At 34.7% G+C, this 27,142-nt stretch overlaps 2 protein-coding genes across 2 annotated transcripts; both read right to left on the bottom strand.

Annotated features, from left to right (window-relative positions):
• Positions 1-810: 810 nt before the first annotated feature.
• LOC138712982 (uncharacterized) lies at positions 811-12,714 on the bottom strand. Its single transcript, XM_069844664.1, has 3 exons — positions 12,439-12,714; positions 8,299-8,595; positions 811-1,262 (listed from the first exon to the last, which is right to left on the bottom strand). Exons 1-3 carry the CDS (start codon positions 12,484-12,486, stop codon positions 1,257-1,259), a joined length of 351 nt encoding a protein of 116 aa, XP_069700765.1. The 5' UTR covers positions 12,487-12,714; the 3' UTR covers positions 811-1,256.
• A 5,537-nt stretch (positions 12,715-18,251) lies between these two features.
• LOC138713802 (uncharacterized) lies at positions 18,252-26,268 on the bottom strand. The gene is made up of 3 exons (XM_069846228.1): positions 26,058-26,268; positions 21,586-21,883; positions 18,252-18,706 (listed from the first exon to the last, which is right to left on the bottom strand). Exons 1-3 carry the CDS (start codon positions 26,103-26,105, stop codon positions 18,348-18,350), a joined length of 705 nt encoding a protein of 234 aa, XP_069702329.1. The 5' UTR covers positions 26,106-26,268; the 3' UTR covers positions 18,252-18,347.
• Between the last annotated feature and the right edge of the window lie 874 nt (positions 26,269-27,142).

The following is a 27,142-nucleotide window of genomic DNA, read 5'->3' as shown; positions in this document are numbered from 1 at the left end:
CAGGGTATGTTTTAGTATCTATTAGCAGTAAGTGGTCAAATTTTCAATTCAATATGTCCTATAATAAGTGAATAGAGTGTACCTAATCACAGACATGTAGTGAATTTATAAAATAATAGAGATTTACTCTAGAGTAACCATTCTTTTTCATTTTATAGCTTAATATGTATACACACATAGCTAACAAAAATGAAAGATCTCTGATAAATAGTAATATATTTATGAACTGCTTGAAGATAGGCTATTTTTACCATTATTTTGCATGCGATAATGACCAACTCCCCTTAATCGATTAGATCTGAGATCGCTGCCAATCATATCATTTTGTTCTAGGGAGAACTCAAAGAACTGAAGATAGATGTGTTCAAGAAAAAGTATTTAGCATAAAAACATTAAAGAGGAAGCTTTTTAAAAGAGATATTTTTGACGGGATTATTGAGTTATAATGTTGCTTTAAATGTTACATCTTCATCATTATGGAAGCAAATACATTTCAAAATGTCTGGTAATCTTTCTGGAATATAAATATGAAAAATATTATTTGAACTTGTAATTAAGTAAATTTGCAGCATTTCTTGCACAAGCCGCTAGTTTTAATGTATTTTTCGCTTGATCGTGCATGTTTCATAGTTTAATAGTGCATGAATCCAGACATATATTGGGATTTTATAGTGCATGAATTTCTCGTCTCTAATGATGATTATTACAAGAATGATGATAATGATGACGGAGAATATATTTTAGTGTTTTGGATGTCCCATTTTATAAGTAAGTTATTTTTATAGTACTGTGGCAATAACGTATAAGAAATAATAGTTTCGAATAAATTTCAATTTATTTATTGTCTTGTAATCTTCTACATATTCTTCTCCATAAAACAGAACTTAAATCAGAACATGTATCTTAAGAAGATGCAGGTCCATTTTGGATGCACGAAATGGTAGTCGATACGGTGTTTCCAATCTGGGAAGTGACTTTTATCAACTCATCCTTTCCGCACTGAACCGCCTTTATCCCCAGAACTGCCGTGCAATTTGACAACTTTACCAAATCGTCGCTCATAGAAGACGTCAAGAGAGCGAACTTATCTGCTCTAGTTGTAAAATAATTGAACATACATACAGGGTTAATTGAACAACTAGCAAATCAGCCTGGAATTCCCTCAGCCAGTTCCAACTCTTGTTGTTTCAGATTAGCAATATCTTTCAAAAACTATTCACAATTCTCTAGCTGAGTTTTTGTACAGTTCTGAAAGTCTAGTCCTGCGAAAGAAACAAAACAAAACAAAACAATATTAATATACAATTTTTGTTACCTGAAGCAGCAAATCGTCATTTTTCTAAAACCTTCTACGTGACAATATAGAAAATAATTTTTAAGGAGTAAGAAAAAATTAATTAAAACTCAATAAGCCTACATAAGAATATAAAATAATTCGGTAGAAAATGTTGGTGAATACGATGAACATAAATTACATCATCCAGGATCCGTGTGGGCCAGAGTGCTGTATTGGAGTTAAATCGCTCGCTTGAACTCGGTCGAGTGTCGCACCCTCGAGTGAGATACGCTCGGTCGTGATACGCTCGTAATAAATAGAAGCACAGTACAAGGTTATCTCACCGACATGTCTTATCTTGTATGGAAGGCGACAGATGAGATACACATATGTTTTGCTCACAGGTAAAAATAAGGCTTTTTTTTTTTTCTGCGTTTAATGGAACAGTCAATGGAACGTACCAAAACAGGAACATGATGTTATAAATAAAATAATATGAAAAACTTCGATATACAGTTATTATTGCTAATTAATAATTATTCAATATTTGATTTACCACATATATAATATGATAGGTCCATACATAGTGTTCCGCCTATATACTGCGACAATGTAGAAACGTTTTACAAAATATTATTGATATAGCAGTAGATTAATAAGAATATTAGTACAGAGATAACGTCAAAGAAAATATATTAAAACGAATAATCATGCTGCACAACTGTTACAGACGCAAAGATTTAAATTCAAATACAGAATAAAGAAATATAATTACAAAACAAACAAAGAGAAATACAAATAAAATAATACAAGCGATATAAAAAGAAGATACAGTAGTATTAACAAAATGTGAGAACGAATGAGCAGCGCTCGTGCTCGGTCGCAGTTCAGATATAATATTAAAATAAAAAATAATAATAATAATATAAATAAATAAGTAAAATAAAATAGGAACTAAAATGTAATTACAGCGGCAATGGAATTATATAATATAATATTAACACTAGAGAAGAATAATATCACACGTGAAAAGTAGGACTAATATATATTTCAAAATTATAGAATACAAATATAATATAGGTTGATTAATTCATACACATAGGCTATAAATTTATTTAATCAAATTGAAGATATTAACACGTTTCTAATTTTCTTGTTATATGTTAGTGGGTTACATGTTAGAAGTTCTGGGTGTAATTTAGTTAAAGCATTGTACAACCGAGGGCCAAAATTTATGCTATGCTTTAGACCAGCAGATGTGAGACATTTAGGTTCTACTAATGTTGAATTAATATTGATACACTATTGATACACTACTTATTAGAGATTACCATTATTATTATTATTATTATTATTATTATTAATATTATTATTATTATTATTATTATTGTTACTAGAAAACTTGATACAGTTCTTGCATTATCGTGATTGTGTTCTCCGTTTATAATAATTACATTTACATCCAATAACATCTATCAGATGTGGCAAAATCAAAATCACTCCTGTGTGGGGGAAAAAAAAAAAAAAAAAAAAAAAAAAAACATTTACCTACAACATTTATATTACATTTTTAAAGCAAGTTTTGTAGTTGTACTATGGAGAGGTTAGTTAAGCACTGTAAAGTTTTGAAACGATAAACATCTACGATGTTATTACACAGTTCATCACTGTAACAAGAACGAATGTCTAACGTTCGGCTTATACCGTTCGAGGATTTATCGCTCGTGACAATTTTACCCATCATGCACGTGCGCTACCTATCGGATTATGCTATGAACTACTTGGCGCTCGAGCGAAAACGTTCGATGCAGAACTCTGGGGCCTGTTTTTCAAAAATACTAATTTAGTAGTTCACCAGTTACTAGTTACCAGAGTGTATTTCACCAGCTCTAGTAGATTCTGTTTCTCAAACTATTTCACCAGTCTAGTAACTTGTGACAATTTTTTACTAGTCACATGATTTTTTTCACTAGTCAGCTGATTGAGTTCATTTGTTTATAGTCATGAGTAGGTATTGTTATTTGAGATTAGAAGGCTAAGTTGTTTGTGCTTTGGTTTTGATTTCTCTTTTCGGTTGAAATTCCATCAATTGAAAGCAAATTAACTATACTCAATATGTTTAAAGGATCAAAGGATATAGTATTTGGTGCTTTTTCAAGCATATTAACAAACAATGATGAAGTAAACGATGGACAAAAAATTCTATAACGCGTTAGGCTGTGGAACTATAGACCTACCTCAGAACAAAGATTATGCATACGTTATGGACACTTATTGGACCAACATTAAGAAAGCAACTTTGATGAGTACCAGTTCACGTTCACAGTATCATAATATGAACATATGATGTAGCTAGTGGGTCTACTGCCAACATAAATGTCACATATGACTTGGTGAAAAATTTGCTTTTTTTTTCAGTTTTACATTTGATCTATTCATAAATTAATGCAGTTTTATATTTAATTTGTAGGCTAAAGTTGACAATGTCAGAAGAACTGGCAGTGGAGGAGGAAAGCCAACAAAAATTACGCAGTTGATAAATTGGTATTAGATTATTAGGAAAGAATTCTGCATGTGTTGCTGGTCTACGGCAGAAAGACCAGATGGCATTGGAAATTTTTTTTTGTTAGGTTATTTTACGACGCTTTATCAACATCTAGGTTATTTAGCGTCTGAATGAGATGAAGGTGATAATGCCGGTGAAATGAGTCCGGGGTCCAACACCGAAAGATACCCAGCATTTGCTCATATTGAGCTGAGGGAAAACCCCGGAAAAAACCTCAACCAGGTGACTTGCCCCGACAGGGAATCGAACCCGGACCACCTGGTTTCGCGGCTAGATGTGCTAACCGCATTGGAAAATAATCCATCTCAATTTGTAGAGCAATTTGTATTTGAAGCTTTGCTGATAATGCGTGACTTCTGTTTGTTTGTCTTGTTATGGCAGGTACCACTATATTTAACAACTCTTCAAACTTTTCAGCACTTTACCTAAACATTCTTTCTCGATATAGTTTTAGCTCTTCTCACAACAACTTCTTCATCACTTCAATCGCAATCACTAAAGCACATATTAAAAAAAATAACTACAATATTTTCTTTGATTATCTGAGAAAGGTTGTCACTGGTAACTGATAATATAGAAATCATCAGTCTTTAGAGTCTTGTAGCAATATTCCTGTTGAATACTAGTGTAATCAACTAGATTAGCATTTTGAGAAACAAAATCACTTATGAACTAGTGAATTCGACCAATATTACTAGTCTATGAACTGGTAACTACTACTTTACCCTTGTAGTTTCTAGAAACACAGCAGTGGCGGCTGATTGACTGAGGCAAGTGAGGCCGGGCCTCAGTCACTTGGCTTAACTGAAATCAAATTTTGTGTTTTTATATAATGTATTAGTTATTTGAATGAAGCATATATCGCTGTAGAAGCATTTGATAACTTTGATGTATATAGAACTGTTTTGCAGTAAAATTTGTTCCTGAGGCCGGGATCGCTCGTGCCGGGTCTGGCTTGTGATGTATATAGACCTGTTTTGCAGTAAAATTTGTTCCTGAGGCCAGAATCGTTCGTGCCGGGTCTGGCTTAATGCATTTCATGTCCTTTCGCGGGCTTCGAGTTTACGCTTAAAACGTTGTAGCTGAGGCACAATTCGGCTGGCCTGGTCAGGTTTCACTCGTCCCATCCATGGGCCGGCCTCAAGGGTAGAGTGGGGTGGGAATAGCAGTGGTGACTTGTTTTCCTAACTAGGCCATAAATAACAAAATTCCAGCTCTTTGGCAGGCAGAGACCCACTCGATTCTCTCCCCTTATGTCTCAGTTTATGACACAAGCGAGGGTGTTGTACTATTGTACTTGGTAGTACAGTAGTGAATCTGGGCCAATGTTGTTATGTATTTTGGGAAAATATAAACAGAAACAAATGAGAGAAATAATGCTGGTGTAGTTAATTCATTGTTAGAGTGTCTTTTTTCGAGAAGAAATAATATTGAAAGAAAGTAAGTTTTAAATAAAGAGAGAGACTACCGAGATACCTACGACATCGCTGATAATTTTTCTGACACATAATCTTAAAACGCGAGTTTCTATTGCATCCCGGTATGGGCAACATAAATGGTTAAGTGGTAATGTGATGCAAAATAAACTTCTCTGTTGGCCTTGTTTGTTGCTGTCAAAGGAAAAAAATAAAAAGAAAAGAAAGAAAGGGGAATTTCAACACATAATATGGGATGCTTCATCACACTGAAACAATCACTGAAACTCAGAGCATAACAGCTTATTTGGTGAGTGACATTATTATTTTTCATTGATAGTAATAAGAATTGACTAATAATAATAATAATAATAATAATAATAATAATAATAATAATAATACTGTAATAATGATATCTATACTAATAATAAAACTGTAGCCGAAATTTTTCTGGTAATTGTCGATTTTCGAAAAATAATTTGTCCTAACATATATAATTAACCACCCTGAAACCGAAAATCGCTTTTTTGAAATTTTTGTTTGTATGTCTGTCTGTCTGTCTGTCTGTATGTTTGTTACCTTTTCACGCCATAATGGCTGAACGGATTTCGATGAAAATTGGAATATAAATTAAGTTCGTTGTAACTTAGAATTTAGGCTATATGACATTCAAAATACATTATTTAAAAGTGGGGTTATAAGGGGGCCTGAATTAAACAAATCGAAATATCTCGCTTATTATTGATTTTTGTGAAAAATGTTACATAACAAAAGTTTCTTTAAAAATAATTTGCGATAAGTTTTATTCCCTGAAAAATTTTGATAGGACTGATATTTAATGAGATAAATGAGTTTTAAAATTAAAATAACTGCCATCTAAGGCCGTGTAATGAATTAAAAAAAAATGACTTCGTCTATAAGGAGCCTTGGACAGCAACAATCGAAAGCTATGAAAGATAGCCTACAGAGAATGTTTCTGTGTTTGTATGAAGTAATATCGGAAGCTAAATTAACCGATTAGTATAATTAAATCTTATTTCATCATTGGAAAGTGTAGTTTCTCTAGATGGACATAATGCTATAATGTTATTACAGTAACTTCTGATATAATATAATATAATATAATATAATATAATATAATATAATATAATATAATATAATATAATATAATATAATATAATACAGTATAATATAATATAATTTAAGTTATTTGAAGGGTTCACAACCATAGTGGGCCAAGCGCCATTTACTGAATACGTACAAAAAAGGGTTAAAATTAAGTTATTACCATAATTCAATGGAAACCTATAACAAGTAAAATAAAATATACACATTAAATCTAAATGATGTCAATCTTCATTAAACTATGGTTGCATGTAATAAAAATTAAGAAACATGTTAAAGGAATTGTCACTGCACCAAATGAGTGTCTCTGGACCAAAATGATCGCATTTTAATTATTTGGATGCAATTTAAATTAAGTAACATATTAAACGATTTATCCTTCTATCAAACACGAATGTTCCCTGGATCAAATGTCCTATTTTAATTATGTAATTATTTTATATTTATTTCTAACGGGTGCAGCGGAGCGCACGGGTACGGCTAGTTAATAATATAATAACAATAATAATTAATATCATAAACAAACATTTCGTATCGGAAGCACTTAAACTAGTTGCATCTGGCCTCACCGAGGATTTCGATCACCGGCCGCTACTGAAACGCAGACTTGTAAAATAAACTAAGATTACTATTGTACAGACTAGTATTACTAGTCCGTGAGTTTTGAGAAACAGGCCCCAGGTCCACACTGTACTTACAATCCATGAGGATTTACTTGTCTAGTCCCTTTTAGAAAGAGAGAGAATGCTCACCTTCTCTCTCTACCCTCATTTATGATGGTCGACACTCCTTCAAACGACCACGAGTTACCAGTGGCGGCATTCTCTTCCTCTTCAAATTCTGACTCCACTCCGCCAGGAAGTTCGTCCATGTCCGTGTCGTCCAAATTGATTACGAACGAATAATAAATTTCCATCTACAAGTCCATCCTTCGCCCAATAAAATTTTTCAACTTTTTCTACGTGTTCACAGGCCTTCCTGTAATTTTCTTCTCTCACTTTTGCAAGTGCGCTCATTTTTAACCTGTTACACACGTTTTTTAAGAATCCTATTCGGGGGTTTCTTTCCTGGAGATCGCAGCACGCTTCCAATTCCGCTTCCGCTTTGTTTTGTTTTTTTTTGTTTTTGTTTTGTTTTGTTCTGTTTTTTTTTTTTCTATTTTAATCCTGTTAACACCACGAGATGATATATCTGTCGCTGCAGCAGTTCTTTCGATAAAACTCGGCACAGATATTGTTTCTTTTCCGCATTTCAGTGCCTCATATTCTCCAGTAAAGAATTTATATGCATTAATAACCATATTCATACCGTCCGACTTCAAGTTTTCCCGCGTTTTCCCATACAAACTCGTCCACACCTGTGGAGTAACGGTCAGCGCGTCTGGCCGCGAAATCAGGTGACCGGGTTCGAATCCCGGTCGGGGAAAGTTACCTGGTTGAGGTTTTTTCCGAGGTTTTCCCTCAACCCAAAACGAGCAAATGCTGGGTAACTTTCGGTGGTGGACCCCGGACTCATTTCACCGGCATTATCACCTTCATTTCATTCAGATGCTAAATAACCTGACCTGTTGATACAGCGTCGTAAAATAACCCAATAAAAAAAAAGACACAAACTCACTTCACTATTCACAAAATACTACTAACTAATGAACTCAGACAACCCCGAGACGCCACTGAGAGATCCACTAATTGGGTTTGCAAAAGTGTGAAGGGAGAAGGGAGGAGAAAGGGAATTCCAAGAATTTTACAAAAGGAAAGCTCTTGCCCGTCACATCTGGTGGCATTCGGTAGACAAGGACAGTAGAAATCACGCCAACTTAATCCTCATGCACTGTAAGTGATCCTCACTATACTAATAAGGGGAAAAATGGTAAGGTTTCACCCGTAGGGTATTAAGTAAGCTGACCCGGACTGTACCTGCTTGTGATCCGATTTTCTGGAGAGCATCAAACTTTCCAGCAACGCATTTTGTGACATTTTCCCAGCCTGTACAGCCTCCTTAACAGCTGAATTTATCTTTTCTTTGGCGTTCTGTATGAGCTGCTGAACGTTTTGCGTTGTGGACTTTATTATCTGAGAGATCTGCTGTGTGGCGTTGTTGGTCGCTTCCAGAGCTTTGGGCATTGCATCCTCAAGCTGTTGCCTCACTTCCTCAGCCTTGTTCCACAGAGCGTCAGTGAGTTCTCGTTTCTGCGGTTCAGCAGACAGGACACACTGAAAGGTCAAACAGAGCAACGCGCATCAGAGACAGTGTTTTTATTCGTGTACTGTTGCATAATGTCCTTGCAGATGTTCCTGAGTTCAGACACATATAATGGTGATGATTTTCAAGGACGATCAAATTCTTAGCTCTCAGAAAGAAGTTCTTTGGGGAAAAAAAATTTCAAATAAATAATTATTACTCATTATTTACTTACTTACTTACAAATGGCTTTTAAGTAACCCGGAGGTTCATTGCCGCACTCACATAAGCCCGCCATCGGTCCCTATCCTGTGCAAGATTAATCCAGTCTCTATCATCACACCCCACCTCCCTCAAATCCATTTTAATATTATCCTCCCATCTACGTCTCGGCCTCCCTAAAGGTCTTTTTCCCTCCGGTCTTCCAACTAACACTCTATATGCATTTCTGGATTCGCCCATACGTGCTACATGCCCTGCCCATCTCAAACGTCTGGATTTTAAGTTCCTAATTATGTTAGGTGAAGAATACAATGCGTGCAGTTCTGTGTTGTGTAACTTTCTCCATTCTCCTGTAACTTCATCCCGCTTAGCCCCAAATATTTTCCTAAGCACCTTATTCTCAAACATCCTTAACCTATGTTCCTCTCTTAAAGTGAGAGTCCAAGTTTCACAACCATACAGAAGAACCGGTAATATAATTGTTTTATAAATTCTAACTTTCAGATTTTTGGACAGCAGACTGGATGATTTTACTTATACCTAAAATCCAAAACTTCTTCAGAGCAATATTTTTTTTAGTTCAAATAATATAATTATGTTGTTTGTTTGATGACGAATGGTTTTGATCCAAATGTCTGAGTACAGAATAAATAAAATGTTGTTGTTTAGTGAACTGTCCGAAGATACGTTTGAACATCATATATGAAACCAATACTGCATCATTCATGAGGCAACCAAGCCAGGAGATAATGAGGTAGGGTAGCCAGTCCTTTCCCCCTCCATTGGATACATCACTGACTAGCTACATATTACACTAGTCAGACTTCAGGTGTATACAAACAATTGTTCTTCCTCTGACACATATCGTTAAGTGAGATGTACTGCCTGATTATAGATGTACAGGGACATCATTTTATTTTTACTATAATTTTTAATATTAACTTGGCTATACCTCTGGATCAACGCCGTTTGCTACCCCCTTCCACGACTGGAGTTCGATGATACTGGCGTAATATACAAACAAATCACTTTACTAGGTATAGGAGGGAAGAAAAGTAGTTCATCCATTTACGTAAACTAGGAAATATCGCGATTTTGAGTTTAATCATTTTATTAGGTTTTGTTTAATCAAAATACAGTACAGTATTAACAATAAGTGTTTTTACTCACGAACTGAGCTGTCCATGTGGACGTATTCATTATGCAGTGTATATTATACTGTCTACAGCACATTAGCGTACAATATAGAGAATGAAGTTAAATTGAAAATAATCATAATATGGATATTTAAACACTTTTTTTTTTAAATGGTGGCCGTTCATTTCGATACAGGCTTCAGTTCTAATGTGGATATTATCGCACTGTAGACTGTTGTAGGCCTACCTAATTCAATTACCAGTTTCGTTCTTCGTATAGTAACTCATGTTGAAATAATTCTGTACCTACTCTATAAAAGAGTACCTTACATACTATAAATTCAATCTTCACTTCTGCTCGATCCGAAAAGATAAAATTACTCGGACATGCTATCTCCTGTCCGTCCAAGTGGTTATGTCGTAGGGTCGTAGAAAGGAAGGAAATCACATGACAATTAATTAACGAGGCCCTTTTATTTAAGTTATTTTAAACAGTTGTATAATATTACGTAGACGTCCAATTCCTAACAGAAATTAATGTTCTCAGAAAAGAGCTAAGACAGCCCAGCCACTAGCTGGCGAATAAAAGCTGGTGGGGGAAACCGGGATGCGACGTAGGCAAATGGACGACAGTACCTGTGCGAAAATGATTCAATATTGAAAGCTCTTTCATCACTGGAAAACGCGAACATATTTTTGGAACGTACTGTTTACTATGACCGTAAGGCTACTATGACTGTATATGCGGTTTTGGATCTGTGTGGAGGACGGTTGAACTTCATTAGTAGAAGGGTTGGGAGTGAAGTACATTCAAAAACTCAGGTACAATAAAAATTGAAGTAATAATAAAATTATGTCCCTGTACATATCAGCCAGAACCTTAATCAGAGAATTTGTCGTATGTAGGTGAGTAAAAAGAAAGAATTCTTTGAACCTTATCTATTTTTTATTTCATGGGGAGCCCGAGACGTAGATGGGAGGATAATATAAAATGGATTTGAGGGAAGTGGGATATGATGATAGAGACTGGATTAATCTTGCACAGGATAGGGATGGATGGTGGGCTTATGTGAGGGCGGCAATGAACCTCCGGGTTCCTTAAAAGTCAGTAAGTAAGTAAGTAAGTAAGTAAGTAAGTAAGTAAGTAAGTAAGTGAGTAAGTAAGTGAGTAAGTAAGTAAGTGAGTAAGTAAGTGAGTAAATAAGTAAGTGAGTAAGTAAGTAATTAAGTAAGTAAGTAAGTGAGTAAGTAAGTGAGTAAGTAAGTGAGTAAGTAAGTGAGTAAGTAAGTGAGTAAGTAAGTAAGTGAGTGAGTGAGTAAGTAAGTAAGTAAGTGAGTAAGTGATTAAGTGAGTAAGTGAGTAAGTAAGTGAGTAAGTAAGTAAGTGAGTAAGTAAGTAAGTGAGTAAGTAAGTGAGTAAGTAAGTAAGTGAGTAAGTGAGTAAGTAAGTAAGTGAGTAAGTGAGTAAGTGAGTAAGTAAGTAAGTGAGTAAGTGAGTAAGTGAGTAAGTAAGTAAGTAAGTGAGTAAGTAAGTAAGTGAGTAAGTAAGTAAGTGAGTAAGTAAGTAAGTGAGTAAGTGAGTGAGTAAGTAAGTAAGTGAGTAAGTAAGTGAGTAAGTAAGTAAGTGAGTAAGTAAGTAAGTGAGTAAGTGAGTAAGTAAGTAAGTAAGTAAGTGAGTAAGTGAGTAAGTAAGTGAGTAAGTAAGCAAGTGAGTAAGTAAGTGAGTAAGTGAGTAAGTGAGTAAGTGAGTAAGTGAGTAAGTAAGTGAGTAAGTGAGTAAGTAAGTGAGTAAGTGAGTAAGTAAGTGAGTAAGTAAGTAAGTGAGTAAGTGAGTACGTAAGTGAGTAAGTAAGTAAGTGAGTAAGTAAGTGAGTAAGTAAGTAAGTGAGTGAGTAAGTAAGTAAGTAAGTGAGTAAGTGAGTAAGTGATTAAGTGAGTAAGTGAGTAAGTAAGTGAGTAAGTAAGTAAGTGAGTAAGTAAGTAAGTGAGTAAGTAAGTGAGTAAGTAAGTAAGTGAGTAAGTGAGTAAGTAAATGAGTAAGTAAGTGAGTAAGTAAGTGAGTAAGTAAGTGAGTAAGTAAGTAAGTTAGTAAGTAAGTAAGTGAGTAAGTAAGTGAGTAAGTAAGTAAGTGAGTAAGTGAGTAAGTAAGTGAGTAAGTGAGTAAGTAAGTAAGTAAGTGAGTAAGTAAGTGAGTAAGTAAGTGAGTAAGTAAGTAAGTGAGTAAGTAAGTAAGTGAGTAAGTAAGTGAGTAAGTGAGTAAGTAAGTAAGTGAGTAAGTAAGTGAGTAAGTGAGTAAGTAAGTAAGTAAGTAAGTGAGTAAGTGAGTAAGTAAGTATGTATCATGTAATTTACGCGGCTAAGCTTGATTATAGGTTTTACATATAAATTATCGTGGGTCATGAAAGAACATGTGTGAACTTAGCGAAGGTTTTTCAAAGGATGTCAGCTCAGTAGAGAGACAGAAATATGTGTTCAATTAAAAGTTGAGTTTTAACTATAGAATTAACAAGTACTTACTTGAAAGGAAGCGAGCACGACTAGCAAGTAAATCACTTTCGAAGTCATCTTGCCTTGCAGAATTGTAGAATACAAAGTTCGACCACAACATGAAGGGTTTTTATAGTCAGGTTCTGACGTCCTCAGCAGTGTTATACAAGCTGAACCAACACAGTTGGTACTGCTGATTACTCTAGATGAATACAAATTAATTTTTAAGTACACATAATTACGTCAAAAGCATAAAAATTTAATGAATAATAGGTTAATAAGACAGATAAAGCTCTAGGATTTTTCCAACTAGCATGCACGTGTTTCATAAGGCAATCAATCGAATCAAATAACAGAATGATATTGTTGGAATTTTGAAAGAAAAACTTCTTGTAGATAAAATATGTGAAATAATGAAAGCTTTGAACAGCAACATTTGGACACAGATTAAATTAAACAAGGAATTAGCACAATTAATTGTTGTTCACGTGGTAATTATACATAATGCATATGAACGACAGCCAATGCATATGCGAAGCGGTGTTGCCAAACCTAGTAGGTGTGTGTTAGTGGGAACACTGGACATTAGAACACAATGAAAATTATGCAGAAATGAAAATCTTACCTTGTCGATGTTACTGCTGTATTTTAAAGTAATGAAACGGCAAGCACTTCTGGAATGTTCTCTTCATCATCTTCATCTTCATTTCCGTCTTCATCACTTAACTCAACAATCATCACTCAGAATCATCACATTTATTTATATATTTATTTATTTATTTATTTATTTATTTATTAATTTATTTATTTATTCTGGCGTAGTTAAGGCCATCAGGCCTTCTCTTCCACAACACCAGGAATACAAATACAATAATAGAAATAAACAGAAAAAAATACACTATATACAAAGTAAAGCTATACAAGAAATAAAGAGAGAGAGAGAAAAAACACTATAAACAAAGTAAAGCCACACAAAAATATACACAGGTTGCAGTCACACAAACTTTAAATGAGTGATTAAGTATCATAATTAACTGTATCCTAACTAATTACCTAACATAAACAAGAAACTTGCAATTTTAATCTAGATTAAAAAAAGAAAAAGAAAAAGAAAAAAACACAAATCAATACTTCTAGGAATACCTAAAAAACAATAACTAAGACAAAATTTTCCAATTTAATTTTGAATTGTGATAAAGTCCGGCAGTCCCTGACGTCATTAGGTAACGAATTCTTCCCGCAAGTTAATTATAGACTGCACACTTTCATCCCTTGCAACTTCTTTGTTGAAATTTTCATCCTGAAGCTATTCTGCGTGCCTAACGTGAGAGATCTAGTCTTCTTTAGTGACAGTGTCAATTCAATCAATCAATCAATCAATCTAATTTATTTTCCAGAATTACAATTATGTAATTATATGCAATAGTCAATAGAAACACAATCAGATTAAAATGTTAAAATTCCAAGTTCATATGGCTGTCAAAATATTCATTAATATGGCAAAAAGGTTTATTTATAAGACTTTTTTTTAAAACAACTTTGAACTTAAATAAGCCATAATAATATATTACATTGAGATGAGCCATCTATGTTTATCTAGTTTTATATAAATTAATTATAACATGAACGTTTTCGGCACTGATGTGCCATTTTCAAATGTATGAAAGTTTGCCTAATTACATATTAGTTATTTTATTTCTTAATGATTATTTAATTTATTATTTATTCACAGTAATAAGTTTTGTAAATTTATGGGAATTTACCTCAAGGGTCTGTTCTGAACCTTTACTGCCCAATTCTTTGCCTCCGATTCCATAGAAGTGAAGTTTGGAGTGAGATACACAGTCAGAAGCCTTGGATAGGTCACAAAGTGTAGACATGGTACTATCACAACTCTCAAAACCAGTAACAACAGATTCCACTAAATAATTAAGTGAATCAAGTGTGGATAATTCTGATCGAAAACCATATGGTGAATTGGAGAATTGCCTCATGCTTAAGTTTTCGATATTTATTAAGACGACTTTCATATCTTTCGTCGTGTAGTTCAGAGTTTCGTAATTTTTCACTTCGCGTAACATTCTCTTTCTCAACCTATAGGCCTACCTAAGCCTAAACTGTGATCCCTGTCATTGTTATCGTCATTATTATTATTATTATTATTATTATTATTATTATTATTATTATTGTTATTATTATTTACCTGTTTTCAATTATCAGCGTTCTTGTATAGTACATCATGCAACGAGCCTATAATGAAGGTAATTAAGAAGTGAGTACGGATATTTATGAAACGAGCGCAAGCTCGTTTCATAATTTTCATACGAGCTTCTTAATTACCATTATAGGCTAGTTTCATACGACTTTTTATGCTCGACCATATTTCTAACTTGATATTATTAATTTTAATTGTATCTGACCTTCAGCAATGTTCCGTATGTTGTGAGATGTGCGCAGACGCGAAAGTATTGATTTTTTTCCGAGGAACAGATATCCACATTGATCTTGCTAGGCCATAAGAACCTACAGAGATAACATTGAAATTAAATTAGACATTGAAAAACGAGATGACAAATTGAATTTATTTGAATATTATTTACAATTAACGCTAATTATTATAGTAACAGAACATAACCTTCTGCGACAGTATTGGATTTCCAGCCTCCGTGACTTTTCGCTAATTCTCTTTCGATTGCATATCCGAGAATAATCGATACTTGCGGTTTTATAACGGTAGAAAGCTGACCTGTCATTGGCTGAACAGTTGTAACCTGAGTCGTCATTGGCTGAAAGACCTGACGTTTAATGAGTAGGTGTACTTTAATGACATGCATTAAAGGTCTGCTACCAGGTGTATAATTACTACATTTCGGCATGGTCGAGCATGAAATATTTTAACTTTTCTGGCCTTTATGCTAGACGTCTTGAGCTTGACTACTTATTCCTTTGTAAGGCCTTAAAGGGTGATATTGATTGTGAATCCTTCATAAGCAATATCTACCTTCGGGCCCCTTCGAATGGTTTAAGATTAAAAAAAAAAAAAAACAAATTATACCTATAAGCCTAAATCTCTCTCTCCAGTTGTCAGATGCAAGAAAACTGCCAATTTACATTATAATAATTCAGATCCGTTTAATGTATAGTTTGTTGTTTGGCTATTCTTCATATTATTCATATTCATTTTAACTTCTTTTGTGTTGTTTTTAGCTTTTCTGTATCATGTATTTTTCTAATTATCTGTTCATTTTTGTCATCATTGTTTATTTGTATTTGTCTCTAATTTTAATAATTATTTGTATGCACTGTGTCTTATATTATTCCAGTCTTCATTTATATGATTTCATTAATTCATTTGTAATTCATTTTATTTAATTGCCATTATTTTAATTATCTCACTGTACTAATTTTAATAATTATTTGTACTATTTATTTTGTTGCATTTGGTCAATGATTAATGTTGACTAAGATCCCTGAGCCAAATAACGCCATGTATACCTTTAACGCCACCCTATTAAAATTTGTTAACGACACAAGTTTTCGGTTGTGCACTACTGTAGCCTGCATTCGCTTGCAATCTAGTGATGAAATGAGTTACTAGCTGTCCGCTGACATTTACGAGTGACATTATATTCCATCATTTTCCTGTTGTGTGTTGATAGTGAATGGCTGTTCTTATATCAAGGTAAGAGGTAATATTTTATTTTGTGTGTTGAGCAAATAATAACTATATTAAACTATATATTTTCGTGATCCTTGAACATTCTTCTATGTATAAAAAGTATTTGCTATATATAAAATTTGAAAATGTTAGAGAAACAGGCATGTCATGTTATCAAGTACTCAGTAGCGCTTTAACGTCATGTGGTGTTAAAGGTCTACAGACAAAATTTTAGGTTATGTTAGTACTAAGGCTGACAGTACAGCATCAGTGTGAAAACATCAGGAAACTCACTAAGCTTTCAACTTACAAATGTTCGGAATGTGCAGTGATGATATTGGTTCAATTGCTTATCGAACTCTTATTTTTTATTTTATTTTACATAACTTAATTTTTTTGTTTTACTTAATGGAAAACATTCATATTAAGCTAAGGTAAATGCTTTTGTGTTTAATAACTTTCTACTTTGTCACATTGTCTATTTTTTTTTAAGTAAGGAGTCACTGGAAAACATATTTTCCTAATCCATCTGGTGTTTCAGTTTCACATCAAGAATCTTTCATTAGTATTGACTGATTTTGTATCTTTTATTAACAGAAACTCAAATTTAGTCGCTTAGTTCAATTTGTGTTACTTAGGAAAAATAATTCATTAACAATTATAAGTGTATAGGTTACTAGAAAATAGGTGGCGTTAATTGGACAACCTGTTCCTAATAACGCCAGTTTACAAAGTTTTCCTATTTGAGTTCTAATTCTAGTTCGGTATATAATATATCCATTTTCATTGTGCTATTTTGTAAAGATAAGATTACAGTTTATATTTCATAATTTTCGTGTTTATACATAACTTATTTTCAGAGCAAAAGTGACTGAAGTGTTAAGGTGGCGTTATTTGGTACGTGTACCTTATTATATTGATTGTATTCCATCTCACTGCCATTTTCTATCATTCATTCTCATCATCACGCTTCGAGACTTCGGACCCAATAGAGGAGTTCAGTGGGAAATCCGCATAACTGCGTGCTGAGTATAGTGGTAAAGCGTACAGTGGGTGGGGGTACTGTAGAATGGATGCCAACAAATACGCAAAGGAAAACGATCTGGATTTGAAGGTTCTGACGAATAATTTGGTTTTCATACAAACTGTGTCTGAAACTATTACACGGTTAGAAAAGTCAGAGCAAGAGATGCCGGAAGCCCTGAAATTAATTTAGAAAATGACACAGAGAATTAATGAGACACCAAGTACACCGGTTACTGAACGTGTAAAACAGAAGTGGAAATCAATTTTATGTAAAAATAACGGATATGGAACATTGTGTAACATAAACAGCAAATTAGTGGACATAGAGTCACCCGAGAATAAAGGACTGTCTCTTAGAGACTGCAATGATGTTAGGTTTTTTTCGTTTTGCTCCTATCACGTCATGCGACGTAGAGCGCAGCTTTTCACAATACAAACTTTGGCAGATAAACGAAAAAGATTTACGTTTGAGACACTGAGAATGTATCTTGTAGTACATTGCAATTCGGTACTGTAACTTCACTTCCCAAAGACAACCAACAGAATAAATGAAAAAATTAAAATTGCTACATGCTTATTTCCACCATTAACACTGTGTATAATTAAACAGAAATGCTTATAAAATACAGGAGAATAAATGCTTTTCACATTCTTTTGGCATTATCATTGTGTAATGCATATTTACTTTCAGAATGTACATATGTGTGTTTCCCCATACTACCGTACTCTACTCTAAATAGCAACGTTGTTACCTCAACACATCTCTATCTACCTGCAGCGAGTCAACAACCTATAGTGCATGCACAGTAAACTTACTGTATCGGGTCCAAAGTCTCGAAGCCTGCTCATCATCATTTGTTGTTTTGTTTTGTATCTTGTGCTAAACTGTAATTGGCCATGTGCTGTTGTTTTGCACGTTAATATTCTAAATAAATAAATAAATAAATAAATTCTAAATAAATAAATAAATAATTATTATAGAAAACGTTTGAGTTCATATAAACATTTAAAACGGATGACTGGTAAATAATACCATGGAAGACACTGGATTGGACGACTGGAGGGACAAGAGGAAGGGATACACCACGAGAAGTAGACTGAATTTCCATTTTGCATAAATAAGTAGTTTTTTAACACTATGACAATAACATTAGAAATGTTAGTTTCAATAAGTTGTAATGTATTTATTATCAAGTAATGTGCTACACATATATTTTTTTGTGAAGCAGAACATAAATCAGAACATGTATCTTATTTAAGAAGATGCAGGTCCATTTTGGATGCACGAAATGGTAGTCGATACAGTGTTCCCAATCTGGGAAGTGATTTTCGTCAACTCATCCTTTCCGCACTGGACCGACTTTGTCCCCATTTCTCCCGTGTATTTTGCAAACTTTACCAAATCGTTGCTCACAGAAGACGTCAAGAGAGTGAACTTAGCTGCTGTAGCTGTAAAATAATTGAACATACATACAGGGTTAATTGAACAACTAGCAAATCCGCTTGGAATTCCCGCAGCCAGTTCCAACTCTTGTTGTTTCAGATTAACAATATCTTTCATTATGTAGTCCAAATTCGCTACCTGAGCTTGTATACAGTTCTGAAAGTCTGGTCCTGCGAAAAGATACAAAACAAAATTCTGTATTAATATGCAATACTGGCAGCCTGTAGTAGCAAACACTGATTCTTTATTTTGGACAATTATAATAGGGCCTACAGCTGCGAATATATTGAATAAGCCAGGTCTGAACAAACGACGCTCATCGAGCGCTGACGCTCCTTCGGAGCGGGAGAGCCGTCTAACAGCTCGCCGGAAAGGTATGTCAGGATGACGTAGGCCTGCTATAGGTAGAGGATAGTCAACGCAGCTATCTGGTGTAGTGTGTATTATCTACAGCAGAGGTCTCCAAAAAGCGTATCGTCATTCGTGCTCTCGATGCTGCCCGCCGAACACAGTGTGCTGTAAGGCTAGAGAAGGGGGAGAGACTCGTACCTCAACAGAGGTGAGCGATCAGTGGGGGATCGCGGCAACGGTCTGCTTAAGTTTACAAATAATAACATCAAAAGAATAAGAAATATACGTTTGTGCGAGATCGTGCGTATTTGCTTTGTTTCCACGGAAAGTCTAAAATTCCACATTCAGTATTCCCAACCTAACACACATAAACAATTTTCCCTCTTCTTACCGCTTAAGCGCCACATTTACTGCTTTAGGCTTTTAACATATTATTTTTAGAGACGTTTAACATAGTAATAATTATAAATTGGAAACTTACCACTGCAATTTCACCTAAATTGCACTGTTAATTATTGTTTTTAAATATTTGCAAAAATTAAGTAAACTCTACAACTCCACTAAAGTTACTGCATTCGTGATGCAAGTAATACTAAGGAAGCCGTAAAAAAATCAACAAGATTCCAGATGCCGATGTTATTACTCCAATATGTCATATAAATACTTACTTACTTACTGGCTTTTAAGGAACCCGTAGGTTCATTGTCGCCCTCACATAAGCCCGCCATTGGTCCCTATCCTGTGCAAGATTAATCCAGTCTCTGCCATCATATCCTACCTCCCTCAAATCCATTTTAATATTATCTTCCCATCTACGTCTCGGCCTCCCCAAAGGTCTTTTTCCCTCCGGCCTCCCAACTAACACTCTATATGCTTTTCTGGATTCGCCCATACGTGCTACATGTCCTGCCCATCTCAAACGTCTGGATTTTATGTTCCTAATTATGTCAGGTGAAGAATACAATGCGTGCAGCTCTGCGTTGTGTAACTTTCTCCATTCTCGTGTAACTTCATCCCTCTTAGCCCCAAATATTTTCCTAAGAACCTTATTCTCAAACACCCTTAATCTCTGTTCCTCTCTCAAAGTGAGAGTCCAAGTTTCACAACCATGCAGAACAACCGGTAATATAACTGTTTTATAAATTCTAACTTTGAGACTTTTTGACAGAAGACTAGATGACAAAAGCTTCTCAACCGAATAATAACAGGCATTTCCCATATTTATTCTGCGTTTAATTTCCTCCCGAGTGTCATTTAGTTTTGTTACTGTTGCTCCAAGATATTTGAATTTTTCCACCTCTTCGAAGGATAAATCTCCAATTTTTATATTTACATTTCGTATAATATTCTGGTCACGAGACATAATCATATACTTAGTCTTTTCGGGATTTACTTCCAACCCTATCGCTCTACTTGCTTCAACAAGAATTTCCGCCTTTCCCCTAATTGTTTGTGGATTTTGTCATATAAATAATATTGTTAAAATATTAAAATGAAAAATAAATCATTACATAACCTTACCGTTTGTTTTAAGTTCGCATTTATAGACTGGGGGGAAAAAAACAGACGTATATCACTTCCTGCTGGAGTATAGTAAACACAGAAAACATTTTAAAGCAACAATGTTGAAGATAGATATTTTTGTTTTGCAAATTTGCCATCATTGAACAGAAAGCAAGATGGAGATTTCATTGCAACTAATTAGAAATTCCTCTTTCAGGTACTGTATGTAATAAACGATCTTCGCACAAAATAATGTACGATACAAGAGCGGTGTGTTTTGTTTCAATTCTCGGAAATTAAAAAAGCTCAACTACGTTTCGCTTTTTCAAAGTTTTCCTCGAACATGAAAATTTCAACATACCGCTCTTGTAACGCATATTACTATTGTATATTATTTTGACATACTATGAAGCTGGAGCCCCGTCTGTTGTTATAGACACAAGCCATTGCAAATTCAACCAAACAAAATACAACTGGAGAAGATCTTTTCCAGGCAATGAAAGGCACCTTAGAACAGAAGAAGTTAAACTTGCAAAGGCTTGTGTCGGTAGCAACAGACGGGGCTCCAGGTTCATATATGTCAAAATAATATACAAAAGTATGATATTTCTTATTCTTTTGATGTTATTATTTGTAAACATAAGCAGACCGTTGCCGCGATCCCCCACTGACAGCTCCCATCTGTTGAGGTACGAGTCTCTTCCCCTTCTCTAGTTTTACTGTACTCCAACCACGAGAAAGTCTCCAGGGAATGAAACGGAGCGGGGTGATGCTGTGAATGAATGTTGATGTCATAAGATGTCATAAGGTCACATACGTGGGTATGCGTATCTCTATTGGCTAAGTCTCACAGCACAAACAATAACACTGATATACACATTTTTATACTACCGTAGTTATAAAATTAGATCACGTTTAATCTCCTGGTCTTTTAATCCCTCCATACAGGAAATAACATATGCAGGAGAGAGCATGATTTTTAAACTGACATTATAACTCTAATATTAACTATCTACTTCGCTCCAATAGATGACGCAATAGTAAGCACATTCCTTTCACGGTTTATCTCCTGATTGGAGAACAGTACAGCACACTGTGTTCGGCGGGCAGCATCGAGAGCACGAATGACGATACGCTTTTTGGAGACCTCTGCTCTAAACACTGCAATAGGACAAGGACCTGTTAACTGTTATACCTGCTTGTGCTCCGATTTTCTGGAGAGCATCAAACTGCCCACCAACACACGCTGTGACATTTTTCCCAGCCTGTACAGCCTTGTTAACAGCTGAATTGATCTCGTCTTTGGCGTTCTGTATAGCCTGCTGAACGTTTTGCGTTAAGGAGTTGAATATCTGAGAGGCCAGTTGTTTGGCGTTGTTGATCCCATCCTGAACAGTGGACAATGCACTCTCTATCTTTTGCTCCAGTGACCCAACCACGTTCATCAGATCGTCAATGAGGCCTCGCTTCTGCGGTCCAGCGGACTGAACATGCTAAAAACAACAAACAGAATAATAAGCATCGGAGACAGTGTTTTTATTCGTGTACTGTTACTTAATGTCCTTGCAGAGGTTTCTGAGTTCAGACACAGAAAATGGTGATGATTTTCAAGGACGATCAAATTCTTCGCTTTCAGAAAGGAGTAAGGGCGAAGACCACCTACTGTCTCATATCCACTGCGTTCTCTGCTACGATCCAAAAATAATTGTCCGAGATATACAGAGTGATTCACGATATAGGTACAGAGTGATTCACAGTGGATTTACCGCAACTTACGGAGCTTATTTTCAAGAAATTCTGATCAAAAAGTATCATTTAAACATGTGTCCTAATCTCAATATTTTCATATGATGAAAGAGTAATGGAACGGAGAAAAATTCTCTTCGGCGCCGGGATTTGAACCCGGGTTTTCAGCCCTACGTGCTGATGCTTTATCCACTAAGCCACACCGGATACCCACCCCTGCGTCGGACAGAATCATCTCAGATTAAGTTCCAACTCTTGGGTTCCCTCTAGTGGCCGCCCTCTGCAGAATATATCTGCATAGAAATATCATATGTTCTTCGGTACATTAAAATAATATATATATCAATATTTTCAGTCACACTAATTTGAAATTGTTTGTAAAATATCATTATTATTTAGTTTTAAGGGTAAAAGAATATTACGGATAAAGAATGAACTATTCAGGAGTATCATTTCTTTAGTTGGCTAGTATTCTGGAGCTAAAAAAATGTGTTATAAATTCCACAGTTGCTTCGTACATTTTTTTTTATTTTAAACCATAAAATTACATTTTTCTTAAGCATTTAACACAACAATAAATTGTTACAAATCACTCCACTCTTGTAAGTTTTTTAAGACTGTACATTAGGATGCATAATTAAACTGTAAATAATAATAATAATAATTAATAATAATAGTAATAATAATAATAATAATAATAATAATAATAATAATAATAATGATTTATTTAACCTGCCAGAGTTAAGGCCATGCGGCCTTCTCTAACACTCAACCAGGAGTAAAACTGCGTTACAAAAAACATTAGAAATTTACAAAGTACACTACAATTTTACACACAAAACTGAATCAAGTTCCTAAAGTCGTATGATTTGTAACAATTTTTGTGATAAGTGCGTAAGAATGGTGTAATTTTTAGTTAAAATTGAAAAACAAAATCTGTGCAAAGCAATTAACGACATATTTTAGCTTCAGAACACTAGCCAATTAAATAAATGGTAGTTCTAAATACGGTAGTTCATTCTCTATTTGTAAGTAATATTTTTTACCCTTAAAACTAAAGAAAAAAAGGGACTTTACTAACAACTTCAAATTAATGTAACTTTGAAAATACTGATTTTAGGATAAATGTTTATATGACAGGAATGGTTGAGCGCGAACAAAACAGCAACTCCCCGTACAAAAGGCCAGCGCATATCCACGAAAGATGTTATACATCTGATGGAACTGCCAGGGTGTGCTGTACTACGAATTGCTTCCCCGAGGTCTAACCATCACTGCCGACATTTATTGCCACCAACTGAGACATCTTGCACACGCAATCCAAGAAAAAGGACCAACAATACTGCGTGAAGTAATGCTACTCCACGATAACGCCCGTCCGCACTCTGCTAACCTGACACAAAACACTATCCAGAAGTTCGGTCGGGAAGTCATTCCGCACTCACCTTGTTTATCTGATCTTGCGCCCTCCAGATTTTCACCTTTTTCTGCTCTGTATTGAACAACCTTCAAGGAACTTCCTTTCCGGATGAAAATGCGCTCCGAACATGGCTTGACGACTTCTTTAACTCAAAACCTCACGATTTCTACAGAGTGGTATCGAAAAACTACTCCAGCGTTGGCAGAATGTTGTAAATAGTGAAGGAGAATTTATTGTTGATGATTAACTTCTTTTTTATGTTCATCTGATGTGTTTAATAAACTTATGAAAAATCACTACGGAATTATGCACCAACCTAATATTTTGAAGACCTTGGTCTAGGAAATCGATAAATTCTGAACGTTCTAAGGTATTTTGTGCTGATCCTAAGTTAGGATTTTCCATCTGAAAAATCGTACATAGCCACGGGTCTTCAAAGATGTCAGCCTCTTGAAGAGTAAGGAAATTGTTCAATTAAAAATTATACAGTGAAACTTCCCTTAACGGACACTTCCCAATAGCGGACTCCTCTCAATAGCGGACATTTTAAAATTCCCCTGCAAAATAACATTGGCCCTTATGACAAAATTCTTCCAAATAGAGGACATTCTCAATACCGGACGCGGACACTGAAATGTATGTCCCAACAACAATCAAAACTGCCAAATAACGGACAGCGTGAAAGAAAAAAAAAGAAAAAGACGGTTGTAAATTAAACGGAATTCTAAAGGAATTCTTTGCAACAATCATTATCGTGCATTTGAACGTTCTTGTCCTTTATTGAAGGTAAGCAGCACAGTTGTTAGTTGTGATACTGTACGTGAGCAGTCCGTACTTTTTAGTTTGTCAAGTTGAGTGTTCGGGAGTATAGTCACATAAAAAATGTCACAAAAACGTAAACATTTGTCACTAAAAGAGAAAGTGGATATTGTAAAGCATAGTGAGAAGGAGAAATTAAGTGTTCGTGAGCTGGCCACAAAGTTTAATGTGGAAAATCTCAGATTAGTGAAATTTTGAAAAAAAAAAAAAAAAGGATGTTAATTTAAAATCATTCACTGAGAATGCAGTTCTAGATTTCTTTGTGTAAGGTTAAGTGGTACAGTGACTGATGTTTATTTCATTTACAAAACATTTACTGGTACGATTTCTCTCTGGATGAATACTTTAACAATCTCACTGTGTACTGTACTGTACTGTAATAGTAATATGCGTTACAAGAGCGGTATGTTGACGTTTTCATGTTCGAGGAAAAGATTGAAAAAGCGAAACGTAGTTGAGCTTTTTTAATTTCCGAGAACATGAAAACAAACATACCGCTCGTGTATCGTACATTATTTTGTGCGAAGATCGTTTATTACATACCTGAAAGACGAATTTCTAAATAGTTGCAATGAAATCTCCATGTTGGTTTCTGTTTAATGACGGCAACTTCGGAAAACCAAAATATCTTTCTTCAACATTGTTGCTATAAAATGTTTTCTGTGTTTACTATACTCCAGCAGGCCGTGATATACGTCTGTATTTTTTCCCCCCAGTCTATAAATGCGAACTTAAAACAAACGGTAAGGTTATGTAATGATTTATTTTTCATTTTAATATTTTAACAATATTATTTATATAACATATTAAAGTAATAACATCGGCATCTGGAATCTTGTTGATTTTTTCACGGCTTCCTTAATGTTACTTGTATCAGGAATGCAATAAGTTTCGTGGAGTAGTAGACTTTATTTAATTTTTGCAAATATTTGAAAACAATAATTAACAGTGCAATTTAGGTGAAATTGCAGTGGTAAGTTTCCAATTTATAATTATTACTATGTTAAACGTCTCTAAAAATAATATGTTAAAAGCCTAAAGTAGTAAAATGAATGTCGCGCTTAAGCGGTAAGAAGAGGGAAATTGTTGTGTGTGTTACGTTGGGAATACTGAATGTGATATTTCACACTTACCGCGTATTGGTTCTGTGCGGAAAACAAGCAAATACGCACGATCTCGCACAAAATATAGTGTTGAATATGTATGAGAAATTTTAATGTACTATATACATTATTTTACTTATTTATTTTTATTACTATTTTTTTATTTTCTATATTTCTCTTATATTAATATTGTATTATATAATTTCTGTAACTGTAATTTTAATTCTATTTCCTATTTTATTTTATTTTATATTCTCTTATAGGCCTATTAATATTATATCTGAACTGCGACCGAACACAAGCGCTGCTCATTCGGTTTCAATTTTTTTTAATACTACTGTATCTCCTGTTTTATATTGTTTGTATTATTTTATTTCTATTTCTTTTGTTTGTTTGTAATTATATTCTTTATCCTGTACATTTAAATTTAAATAAATAAATTAAATTAAATAAATTAAACATATTAACGATTTTCTAAATAGCGGACACTTCTCAATAACGGACATTTAATATTTCGCCGGCGGCGTCCGCTATTGGGAAGTTTCACTGTATTCTACTATAGAATTAACAAGTACTTACTTGAAATGCACAGAGAACAACTAGCAAATAAACCACCTTCGACATCATCTTGATTCCCAAAATTGTAGGACAGAAACTCTGATCACAACACGGACGGGTTTTATAGGCAGTACTGACGTCTTCAACAGAGTCACACAAGCTGAACTAACACAGTTGCTGTTGTCGATTAACCCGGTTCATTACCAAATTAATTTTTAGATACACATACACGCTAGCGCACTGCATTATATAAGCAGAAAAATCAGCCATTTTTAATCATACTGTCAAGGCGACATAACAGTTTTTACATGATATTGTATACAAGGACAAGGTTATGCCTGCATGTTTGAAGTTGGAAGACAGTAAAGTTTCCTTATAGTTGCCTGTAAAATAAGTGAGTACAATGGGAAAGTAAATGCATGCGAATATATTAAAGTTGAAAGAATATGAAATTAAACATTTAAAGTAAAGTAAATCCTTACTTACTTACTTACTAACTGGCTTTTAAAGAACCCGGAGGTTCATTGCCGCCCTCACATAAGCCCGTCATAGGTCCCTATCCTGAGCAAGATTAATCCAGTCTCTGTCATCATACCCCACCTCCCTCAAATTCATTTTAATATTATCTTCTCATCTACGTCTCGGCCTCCCTAAAGGTCTTTTTCCCCTCCGGCCTCCTAACTAACACTCTATATGCATTTCTGGATTCGCCCATACGTGCTACATGCCCTGCCCATCTCAAACGTCTGGATTTTATGTTCCTAATTATGTCAGGTGAAGAATACAATGCGTGCAGTTCTGTGTTGTGTAACTTTCTCCATTCTCCTGTAACTTCATCCCTCTTAGCCCCAAACATTTTCCTAAGAACCTTATTCTCAAAGACCCTTAACCTATGTACCTCTCTCAAAGTGAGAGTCCAAGTTTCACAACCATACAGAACAACCGGTAATATAACTGTTTTATAAATTCTAACTTTCAGATTTTTTGACAGCAGACTGGATGATAAAAGCTTCTCAACCGAATAATAACAGGCATTTCCCATATTAATGCTGTGTTTAATATCCTCTCGAGTATCATTTATAGTTGTTACTGTTGCTCCCAGGTAT

This window comes from Periplaneta americana, chromosome 14 (assembly GCF_040183065.1).
Source record: "Periplaneta americana isolate PAMFEO1 chromosome 14, P.americana_PAMFEO1_priV1, whole genome shotgun sequence".
In the NCBI taxonomy this organism is placed as follows: Eukaryota; Metazoa; Arthropoda; class Insecta; order Blattodea; family Blattidae; genus Periplaneta; species Periplaneta americana.
The sequence above is the reverse complement of the archived record's forward strand: the minus strand, read 5'-3'. Positions and strand labels throughout refer to the sequence as shown.